General features: G+C 29.3%; 1 protein-coding gene across 1 annotated transcript; it reads left to right on the top strand.

Annotated features, from left to right (window-relative positions):
* The first annotated feature begins 436 nt into the window (after window positions 1-436).
* Window positions 437-6,238, top strand: LOC125601962 (probable WRKY transcription factor 10). Its single transcript, XM_048773891.1, has 6 exons — window positions 437-1,084; window positions 1,255-1,622; window positions 1,958-2,084; window positions 2,217-2,376; window positions 2,460-2,612; window positions 2,702-6,238. The coding sequence occupies exons 2-6, from the start codon at window positions 1,260-1,262 to the stop codon at window positions 3,147-3,149; spliced, it is 1,251 nt and encodes a 416-aa protein (XP_048629848.1). The 5' UTR covers window positions 437-1,084; window positions 1,255-1,259; the 3' UTR covers window positions 3,150-6,238.
* Window positions 6,239-12,332: the final 6,094 nt, after the last annotated feature.

Below are 12,332 nucleotides of genomic sequence, written 5' to 3' on the forward strand. Positions count from 1 at the left end.
AATAGAGAATCATAAAATATTATATTTGGTTTAAATATATTATACTAATGACTATTATTTGGCAGAAAATAACGATTTAAAACTATCTAAAAATGATTAAAATATACGAATAACCTCAATTCATTTTTAAATTAGAAATATTATATAAGAAATACTAACGAAGTAGTAGTAGTAGTTTCATAGCAAGGGTTGGTCGGAGATAGATTATAAAATTATCATTTATGGATTTGATTTCCATTAGAAATTAAGTTGTTGGTGTCTGGCGAGACGAAGACACGCCTATGTTTTAACTTCATTAAAACATTCGAAACCAAACTAATTGTCTTAACTGACTCAATAAAAACCAGTTACCTTTAGCACATACAACGGTAATATTCCGATTTCTGGTATACGTGGAAAAAGACTTAACAAAATTAGTTTAGCTACCTATATCACCAAAGTGCATTTATATTTTCATTCACATATCCGTTTAGAACTCCAAGATTAAGCGTGCTTGAATTTGAAATAATGAAAGGATGGGTGATATATCGGAAAATGATTCACGATATCATGCGAGTGAGGCTAAAGCGCGGGAAAAGATCATGTGGTGATTGTAAGGTCAGTATACAAGATTTTTGAGCCTCTGAAAATTAACGCACGTTCCGTCGGAATAAATAAGGTCCATGGACCGAGAGCGGGACATAGGAGGTCCACTAGCCATGGACGGTCGGGCATTATAAGTGATATCAAAACTAAATATAATGACATTGGTTACAAAACTGATAATTAAATAATATACAATAGATTGGTTTTATGTTTTTTTGTTAAAGAAAAATAGATTGGTTTTAAATCTGATTTATTTTGGTTATGTAAATTATATATTAATTTACTAATTTGATAAAAAATATTATATAGCAGAATATAGAAATGAAAGAAAATTTATTAAAAAGTCTCTTTCCTAAATGACAAAAGTTTGACCATATAATTTTTTTTACCAAAGTAAAAAGGTTACTAGTTTTATTATATAAACACCATCTCCCCTCTTATGCAACACACATCTCTTCTGTCTTCTTCTTTTCCTGCTAGCTTCTTCTGAATAAAAAAGGTTTCTCCTTCACCCCTATTTGCAAATTAAATACATTTTTCATTCGTTTACCAATTAAATCATTCAAATATATATCCCAAATATATCGTTATTTCAACTAGATATCCGTTTCCGACGATCTTTGCATAACTTTTTTTTTATTAATGTTGTCTTGTTTCTTGACATCTCAGGAGAAATGAATGCTTTTGATGGAACCTACAGAGGTGTGAGGACGTGTTGGGCTGCACCGTCTAGTCCTAGCCCTAGATCGCTACTAGCAATGCTGAATCAAGGCGACAACAATGATGTTGTGGATCAGATCAACGAGATCTTCCCTCAAACTAACCATCAGCCTGAACAAAGATCCAGTCTCCGCGAGAGAGTAGCCGCACGAGTTGAATTCAATCTTCCACCGCTCGAGACACAGAACAACCGTCCATTTGCTGCTTTCTTCAGGAACCCGTCGACCACCGTTCCTTCTCCTCTCGTCCTAATCTCTCCAGGATTCAGCCCATCTGCTATGTTGCAATTTCCAAACACGTTCATTGATCCTTCACACGTAAGTAACAATGTTTATGATTCTTTCATAATACGATATATAATCATATGATAAACAGTCGAACAAAAATGTGGTTGGACAACATACAACGGAATATTATTATGTATGATATTTTAAACAATTAGGCGTAAAAAGTGAGTATTATTTATCGTGTTTTTTAACGAATATTATTTAACGATATAGAATCTATCATTTCCTTTTTGTTCACGTTTGAATACATACTCTATTTGCGTTTACAATTTTCAATTCGATAACAATTTAATACAAAGTTTATGTATGAACCATAATACTATACTTTGTTATATTTAACGTGTCGCTCTTTAAACATATTTCAGATGATCCTTCCGTCTCCAGTCGCCAATGGCGGGCCTCCAGAGGCGGTTGAAAGTTCTGGTGCCGACCATGCAACGATGATGATATCCAACAACGATCCGATGCACGTTGCTCTGCCTCCTCAACAAGGTAATAGAGTTGCTTCTGTCTCAAGTTTGCTTCCATTTTGGATTCTCCTAGTATTTTTTAACATGCTCTGATGATATTCCAAAGACTCCGTTTATATCCCATCTCATGTTGATTCCATTGATGCTCCTATAGTCGCTGCTTTTGAATCTGGTCCAGCCCTTAACGAAACCGACCTCATCAACATGGAAATCGATAGGAAGAACGAGGACGAAGAGGAATACAAGGAAGATGAAGACGAAGAACACAACATTGTTGATGAGCTAGATGCTGAGCCTTCATCTCCAAAGAGAAGGTCCCAAGATAACATCAGTATTTAATAACAATAAACTTAATATATTTGATTAAATTAACCTAAACTACATAATTCTTTTGCAGGAAGTTTGGGGAATCAACCATGATTGGAGCGACAAGATCATGTAAGAGCCAAAGAGTTATCCTTCAAATGGAAACTGAAGAAAACAATCCTGACGATGGTTTTCGCTGGAGGAAATACGGTCAGAAAGTTGTCAAAGGGAACCCAAATCCAAGGTTTGTTTCTTTCATTATGCTCTTAATTTTTTTTTTTTTATCTTAGATTTTATATTATGTTAGATTTTTATATTTTTATTTTGGTGCAGAAGCTACTACAAATGCACATACACAGCGTGTGATGTGAAGAAGCATGTGGAGAGAGGAGCAGAAGATGTCAAGTTTCTATTGGTTACATACGATGGGATACACGAGCACGATCCACCAGCTGCACGTGGTAGCAGTTCTTCCGGTCTAAAGGGCCAGTACAGTTCATCAGTGTCTCAAGACCATAACAATCACCGAACCGTGCCGCCTTCTTCCTCTTCGGCCTCTGAAGCCCTTAGGTTTTTCCCTTCTTCGTTGGACCCACCAGTGGATATGACACAGTTCTATATGACTGGACTCGCTAAGCTGCCGAGTTTACCGGTTTACCAGAACCATGGTTTGATGAACTGGAATAATGAACCAGAGATTGATCGTGTGATACCGGACGGTACAGAGGTATTCAAAGGGATCAGGGATCGACTTAATCTCAACTTTGGTCTCAACCTTTAGATCGTAAACTTTTGATGTCACCCTTCTTTCTGTCCTTACCCGTATACCGTAGTGATATACAATAATAATACAAGATATCCAAAAACTTGTACTCATCATCAGCTTTATTATGATTTTTAATACATTTTACTCTTGGACTTTGACCAATTTAATTTCTATCAGTTAGAGAGGCTTACTATTGTTAATTGGAACCAATCCTATCCAAAGTAAAATAGAACGAAACAATTTTTTTTTTTTTTTGTTAGCAAAAAAAAAATTAATTTTTTGTTTAATTCTAACTATATTTTTAAAACAAACCCAATCCGAACTAAGCTAAAGAGAGTGAGAGAAAATTTCCGATTATAACTCAATTGAAAACGAGCCCAGAATTAAAGTTCTGATTTCTGTTTTGTATTTTGTCATGTAATTTAACCAAATCCGTTTTCTATTTTGCCATGTAATTTTTCTTGGTTATAATGAGTATCCTTCATTCAAAAATAAAAAAAGAACCGACACATGAAATACAGTGAAACCTCTATAAATTAATAATGTTGAGATTACACCAAAACTATAATTTTTTTTATTAATTTATAGAGATATTAACCAAAAATTCAATTTGGGACTATAAAATTATATTATTTTATAAAGATTTTTAGTGTATATTAATTTATAGAGTATTAAGTTAAAGAGGTTATAATATATATGAATTGAATCAGAGGTTGATCCGTTAAACGTCCAGTACCTATCAGAGCTGTCTGCACGAATCATAACTAAAAAGTAAAATTAGGTCTTTTGTCAAAACCACAAATTTATTTTGTTCATGTCAAAACTGTAAAATTATGTTTTTTTCAACCAAAACTATGAAAACTACATTTTTCTGCCAAAATCGGAGAATTACACCAAAACAGTAAAAATACGTTTTTCCACAAAACCGTAGAATTAAGATTCCCCCTTAAAACATAAATTAATGGTTCCACTAAATCCATAAATTTTTCCGTAAAACCGTAAAATTACGATTTTCCTCCAAAAATAAAATTATGCTTTTCACCAAAAATGTATAATTATGTTTTTACACGAAAGCAGTAAAACTATATATTCCCACCAAAATCGATTGGAAAATTACACCAAAACAGTAAAATATGTTTTTTTACCAAAACCGTAAAAGTTATGTTTTTTCCACGAAACCGTAGAATTAAGATTTTCCCCTAAAACATAAAATTATGGTTCCACTAAATCCGTAATTTTTCCGTAAAACCGTAAAATTACGATTTTTCTCCAAAACAATAAAATTATGTTTCTCGCCAAAATGGTAGAATTATATTTTTTCCACGAAAGCAGTAAAACTATATTTTCCCACCAAAATCGATTGGAAAATTACACCAAAACAGTAAAATGTGTTTTTTACCAAAACCGTAAAAGTTAGGTTTTTTCCACGAAACCGTAGCATTAAGATTTTCCCCTAAAACATAAAATTATGGTTCCACTAAATCTGTATTTTTTCCGTAAAACCGTAAAATTATGATTTTCTTCCAAAACAATAAAATTATGTTTCTCGCCAAAATGGTAGAATTATATTTTTCCACGAAAATAGTAAAATTAATTTACCCACCAAAATCCAAAACTAGGTCTTATGCCAAAACCGTAGAATTCTGTTTTTTCCATCAAAACTATGAAATTATATATTCCGTCAAAACAGTTAAATTATGTTTTTCACTAATGTTGTGAAGTTATATTTTCATGTCAAAAGCGTAAAATTTGATTTTTCGCCATAACCATGAAACTATGTTTTTCGTCAAAATTGTAAGATTAGGTTTTATGTCAAAATCGTAAAATTTAATTTTTCACCAAAACCGCGGAATTACATTTTTTCTACAAAAATCATCAAAGTATGTTTTTGGTAAGCTCATGGACGCTCATAATCAATTTGGTATTTATTCAGTTAGACTATATACCAATAGGTCTTTAGCCTAATTAGACCAATATGTAATTGGATGCGACTGTGACCCCTCCAAAATGAATTAGACTGGGTTTATCATGGACGGTCTGTCCAATTGACAGCTATAAATCGAACCGCTTGTGGGCTTAGTGATTGAGCGGTTAAAGAGCACAACCCGGGTTGTTTAATATAAAATGGGTAAGGATATGACTAACTTTGCGTCCAAACAGGCCTCATCTTTTATTCGTGTCAACAGAGCTCAGAAGAATTGGAGGGAAGATTCTGGGATTGAATTGAAGAAGATAGAAGGAATGGAGGAAGTGAGGAGTTCTGTGTTAACGGATGAAATACTGAAGCGTTAGAACCTTTGTTCCGTCGCCTGCGTCTCCGCCCCTTCTCTCACATCTCTAGATCTCTTTGTTTGTACATAACTATAACTGGTTCTCTTCCTCAACTTGTCAAACTGGAGACCATCCTCAAAAAGAGCTATTTCCTGACAGTGACTTGACTTACAGTGCGCTTCAGTCTTTGGGCTCTTGTCACCAACTTACAAGCCTCTCCCTAGTTCAAACATGTTACAACCCGCTAGATAAGTGAGACTTGCAAAGATTTAGAGTCAGTGAGACTCGGTGGGTTCCCAAAACTCAGCGACGTTAATTAATTGGTTTCGCATCGCTCCTGAAAAGGTTTGAAGTATTAGGACTTGCTTCCACGTGACAGATTCTTCGATACAGGCTGGCGCTGGCTACAAGCAAATAGTTGAGGAAGCTCAATGTCCATAACTGTGTGAGCATGACAGCTGGAGCTCCAAGATGGCTGAGCAAGCCGTGTCAACTGCAGGTCTTCATTGGCTCGGATTGGGACATACATTGTTTGTTGGTCGAAGAGAGACGGTCACAGCTATTATATGTCAGAGACCATGGATCACCTTGTGTTTTGATGGGTGTGAGCTTGGATGCTATCATGGCTGGGAATTCCACACGTCTCCCAAATTTAATGTATTGTATAAATTATAAATTCGATTCAGAAAATGATCCAATAGAATGTGTAATTTATTTGAACTTTTTTAAAAATTGATTGTAAGCTAAGTTTAGGTGTTGTGCTTAGAGTATAGTAGAGAGCTCCACATGGCTCTAACACACAAAGTTTTTAGAAGTATGTAAAAAACATAAAATCTTAAAGTTTTATATCTTAACTAGATTTTGGCCCGTGCGTTGCTACAGACTTTATTTGATACTTTAAGTTAATAGAAAAATATTAAAAGATCATTTTATTGTTGTTTTTAAATTGTTTTTTGCATATGTTATGTGAAATTTATTTTATAGTTAAGAACTCGTTTTCACACATAAGTTTCAGTTAATATTTGTTAGAGATAGAAAAAATATCCAAATGTAAAAATTTAAACCGGATCCAACCCGAAATAATAATTTTTTTTTTGTTGAAATGTTAAATTTATTTATCAACAAAATAAAAAATGTTTACAGCACAATAGAGTTTGGAAACATTTGTAGAGCTAGAATGGTAAACTAGAGAGCAAAGTAAAACTTATGTTGTTCTTCCCAGCCACTCAAGCATCATGCTGCCATAGAAAGCAACATTCTTGTGACGCAAGGAGGACACTCTATTTCGAATAATCTTGTCGATCTTCTTAATGAGCTCTGGTGCTGTATTGAAACCATTGTTGTGTTTGCGTCTGTTCCGTTCACACCAAACACTGTGGATCACGGCTTGGAATGAGAGACGAAGAAAACAAGTGACAGTGGCTGTTCGACGCCGAGAGAGGAGCATTGTGATGGTGATGTTCCACCCGAAATAATAATTATAATGAAATAAAAAGGAATTTGGAAGTTAAATAAGGCCAAGAAGCAATGACAACATTATACACTTACTTATGTACTAATTTAATGTTTTATTAAACTTATTATCTGATGTTAAATAATTTTCTTGATTCATTATTTATTATTGATATATTTTCATAAAAACATTTTAATTAAAATGAATTGTAAACTACTACATAGTAAAAAAAAAATGTAATAAGATAACAATGAAGCTTGATTTGTTTTTGACTAAACATATGTACAGTGACAATAATTTTAATTATTTTTTTATGAGCAAACATGAAAATATATATATCAAACATGCGTTTGATTTTCGTATAACCAAACACTTAAATACCAATCACTACAACATCTTAAGTTTTGATTTTTGTTAATTTAATAGCTTTAGCATCATACTTGTCATCAATTTTTGTTTTAAATGCTATTAAATAGGTATGTTTACTTTTATTAGGATTTTTTTTAGAAAGAGAAAACAATTATATTTTATAAATCTCGTTTTTATTTACAATTAAAAAAGAAAAAATATCAAATACTTTTTTTATATTTTTTTAGGATTTTAGAAAATAATGTAAACTTTTACAATTATCTCCTGTTTAGAATTTCAGAAATTTTTTATTGCTATCAAATAATTATTTCAAGCTACTATTAAATAATTTTAAAATTATGATTTTTAAAGTTCATATCAATACTATTTTACACTTTGTTTGTTAATTAAATAATTTTTAGTATCATGTTCATCATAAAATTCTCTCTTAAAATATACTATCAAATAACTTCTTACAATTCTCTTTTGGTTATGAATTAAAAAATATGATACAAATCTCTTTTGTTTAAGACTTTTTTTGTAAAGGAAAAGAAATATCAAATTTTTTTGAACAGTTTTAGGGTGTAAAAAAATAAAATTAAAATTACATAATCTTTTATAATTATTTTTTCTAGGATTTAGAAAATTAAAATACTATCAAATAATTATTTCCAGCAAATATTAACTATTTTTAAAAGTTGCTATTTTCAAAATTCATTTTCAAAACATCACTATTATTTTTAATTAAATATTTTCAGTATGATATTTATCATTAAATTTTAAAACTAAAAATTACTTTTACAATTCTATTTGGTCATGATTTAAAAGGAAAACAAAATCTTATTTGGTTAAGATTAAAAGAGGAATAAGTTATTTTTCAAATTTCTTTTATTTAGGGTTTTAGGAAAAAAAGTTATTTTCACATAATGATAGATTTTTATTCTAAAATTCTACAATTTTATTTTATTTTGTACAAATGTCACAATTATATTGGGTGAAATATTTGAATTTATTTTTGGTTTATAATTTTTTAACACAAAATTATCTATTAAAGAGAAAAGTTCGTTATTTATAAGAAATAAATTACTTTTATTTTTTTAAAGGAAAATTGCAACTATAATTCGTTTTTGTTTAAGATTTTTATACAACTAATATACTTTCAAGACCGGGTGATTGTGGTCGAGTGGTAAGGAGACGGGGCTGAGACACCAACATGTTTCAGGTTCGATCCACCTGCTGCGCGAAACTAGATCACAATTATCCGGGTCACCTAACACGGATAAGGGCCCATGCTTTAGGGCCCATTTGAATACCCGGAAAGAGGGTCTATCCGTGGGCTGCACCTCCCCTTAGGGATTAGTCTGGGCCTCTACATAGGCCTGGGATACCCCCAGGTTAATCAAAAAAAAAACTAATATACTTTCAATAAAAAAAATTATGTTTACAAAATACTAATTATTTTTACAAAATATTAGTGATATTGAGAAAACGAATTTTAGCCATGATTTAAAAGGAAAAAAAAAAATATTTGGTTAAGACTAAAAGAGGAAAAAAATATTTTTCCAAATTTCTTTTATTTAGGATTTTAGAGGAAAATTTTATTTTCACATAATGATTGATTTTTATTAATACATACACAATTTAATTTTTTTTTGTACAAATGTCACAATCATATCGGGTGAAATATTTGAAGTTAATCTTGGTTTATAAATTTTTTAACACCAAATTATCTATTAAAAAAAGTTAGTTACTTATAAGGAATAAATTACTTTTATTTTTTTAAAAGGAAAATTGCAACTATAATTCGTTTTTGTTTAAGATTTTTATACAACTAATATATTTTCAATAAAAAATTTATTTTTAGTTAATTATATATTGTGACTTATGTTCCTCATATTTACACATAGGTACAACAAAAAAAATCATAATTAAAAAAACTTGTGTTAGCATCATAAGATATAATAAGGATGATAAAAAATTGAGATGCTTAAAGAAATTAAAAGAAAATACTCAGATAATATTTTCCCTGTAAATACTATTTTTTGTGAAAATAATATGAGGAACCTTAAACCTAAATATAGATGTGAAAATAATATTTATTTTGGTTTATATTTGTGTAGCATACATTTATATGTTAAAAAGGAAAGTTAGTTGTTTATATGAAAATAATAAGAGTACTTGTACATTTTTATTTTCTTAGGTTTTAAAAAAGGAATATCACTGATTTTATAGTTATTTTTTCTATTTGATTTCTATTAAATAATTTCTTGTACTTGTAGAATTTTATAATTAGTTTTTATTTAAGTTTTTTTAAACAATTAATATTTTCTCTTGTAATATATTTCTTAAGTATCTTTAAAGATGAAAAATATGCAAAATATTTTAAAAAGAAAAAAAAACTTTCAAATTACAATTATTCTTTGTTTATAGAATTTTTTTAAAAAAATTACTATCAAATATTTTTAAAAGACTATAAAAAGAACCATATAAATATAATTGTTAAAGACTATGTAATAGTAATTTTCCTTTTCTAAACTCCTAAAATGAACAATAAACTATATTTTTTGTAAGAATTTTCCTTTTCTAGAATGTCCAAAGAAATGTAATAATAATTTTCTTTTTCTAAATCTTTAAAAATCCTAAAAAAAAAGAGAATTGTAACATATTTTTCACATATGTTACAATCTTAATAAATTAATTAACACATGTCGCGATCATGTTAATTAGCAACTTTGAAAAACCAAGCTTTATATAATAAAATTTATATATTTATTAAAAGAAACTTTAGTTGTTATTTTATTTTGGGATCGTATTCTTTTTCAATCACTCCACTTACACATGATAAAAGACAACTATGATATAGAGATATTCATCAAAATTTTAACATGGTGTAACCCTAAATTCTTGGTGTATTTAGAGCCTCACGAGGTAGTAAAAGACATGGTGGAGAAATGGAATAATGTTTATCTTATTTCAAAGTTAAAGAATGGTACAAGATCCTAGCTTCTGTTGTGATTATCTTTCATGTTCATTATCCTTTCTCTGCCGTGTTTTTTCAATCAGCTTATTGACATTGTCACAAGATTTTGGAAATAACCAACATGAAGTCAGTGCCAGTCTACCATTCTCGGATGCTCTAAGCAAAAAAATAATAATTTGTAAGATTTTCATATTAAATATTTTGCTATTATAAAAAACGTTTTAAAGCACAGAGATACTTGGATTACCACTGCTTTTATCTGATATTGTATATATAATATAAAACACATTAGAATTGTATAAACTATTAAATTCTATTAATGATTGATTGGTAAACCAAAATTATCAAATCAACTGCATAGCAATAGTAGTCAATATTATTATAAACATTTCACTGTTGCCAATTATAGTTTTATTAAAATAATTTGTTAATATGAAAAATTGAAAAATAATTATTAGTTAACAAAACACTTATTTAATATATTTATTAGTAAAAGTTCTATAACCAATGATAAAATTCTTACAAATATTTTTATTATCAAAAGAATTATAAATTATATTTACCTATAAATATTAACAAAATTCTCAAAATGAGAATATGTCTTCTAAAACTATGTGTCATAAATAATCGTCTGTGTGGCTAGCACTCTGACTGATATGCATGAAGTAAAACTATAAAATTTTGTTGACAACAAGGTTGTAGCCCTTGTGGAAGAAGTGCAACATATATCAAAATTATCTCCTTAACTAATCGGATATATCAACTCGTTGCATTATAGTCATCCCACATTTATTTAGTGGGGTAACAGATGTAGACCCAATAAAGGGCCATAAATGCTGACTTGGATCTTATAGATCATATTGAGTTTCGTTATCGAAAACCAATACAACTCTTTGAAGAAAAACACTTGCAAGAAAAAAACATACATTTTAAAAGGAATTTCATTGATATGAAAATAATATTTTATCAAAAAATTTGAATACAATTGACTATATAAATAGAGATATACGTAATATAGTAACGACGATAAAAGTTAAATTAATTTGAAGATGTTTTTTCTAAAACATTAGTTATTAACAAATTGATGAATGCAATATGTTTTACCTAGTTAAACCTTCTACACACAAAAATATGTGTGGTTTTGTCTTTTTTTTATAGACTCTTTTATTTACAGATCGCATTACAAAACTCAATACATTTGTTGATATCTCTTGATAGTCAACATTCAATACAATCATTCCATGTGTGTGATTATATTTTCTTTATCAAAAACGGTGTTTGCATATTACATTACAACCTTCAATACAGTTGTTGATATATCATGATAGTCAACATTCAATACAATAATTTCATATCGAGTCATTCTAAAAAACAATGATTTAAGTTTATTATGTCATTTGTTGACCCTTGTTAGTCACCCTTATCATGCTGATTCTCGGATCAAACATCTGTTAACTCATATTGTTGTTCCAATTAAAATTCAATAATACAAAATAAAAATTACATTAAAGAAAATAAATATAAGTAGAATTTATGTGTAACTTTATATTTTTTAAAAACTAAGTACAAATAAAATTTTAAAATCAAGGTAGTATTATATATAATCTAAGTTATTGTATTAGTAATTGTGTTTTAACAATTATAATAAATGTATGATGATTGATTTAAAGCTGATTAAAATTAGATATTACATATATAAAAAACTATTAATAAATACAATGTTTCAGTAAAATATGTAGTTTATTTGAAGAGTAGGTAATGTTGGAAATAGGAAAATGTAGGTATTTGATAGTGGCATCTTAAATCTGGTTTAAGTTTACATGGTTGATCGTGCATGTTCTTGTTTGATTTTTGCACGGTCAATCAAGTTAACTTTCCTAGATTAGGAGTGTTACCTTCAGATATGTCACTTCACCCTATATTCTATATATCTATGTTTCAAGAATTTGTACGTGATTTATATTCAGATTGATGGCATCGAAAGAGATAGAGATTAACGGCATTAGAGAAAAGAAGAAGAAGACACAACATAATATAAATAGTATTCCATTCAACATCATGTTGTAATGTATTTTATTTGATGTTATAATAAATTATATTCCATTTATATTTAACTATACTATTTCTCTTTACAAAAGCATATACA

Source organism: Brassica napus, unplaced genomic scaffold (genome assembly GCF_020379485.1).
Source record: "Brassica napus cultivar Da-Ae unplaced genomic scaffold, Da-Ae ScsIHWf_270;HRSCAF=446, whole genome shotgun sequence".
Classification (NCBI taxonomy): domain Eukaryota; kingdom Viridiplantae; phylum Streptophyta; class Magnoliopsida; order Brassicales; family Brassicaceae; genus Brassica; species Brassica napus.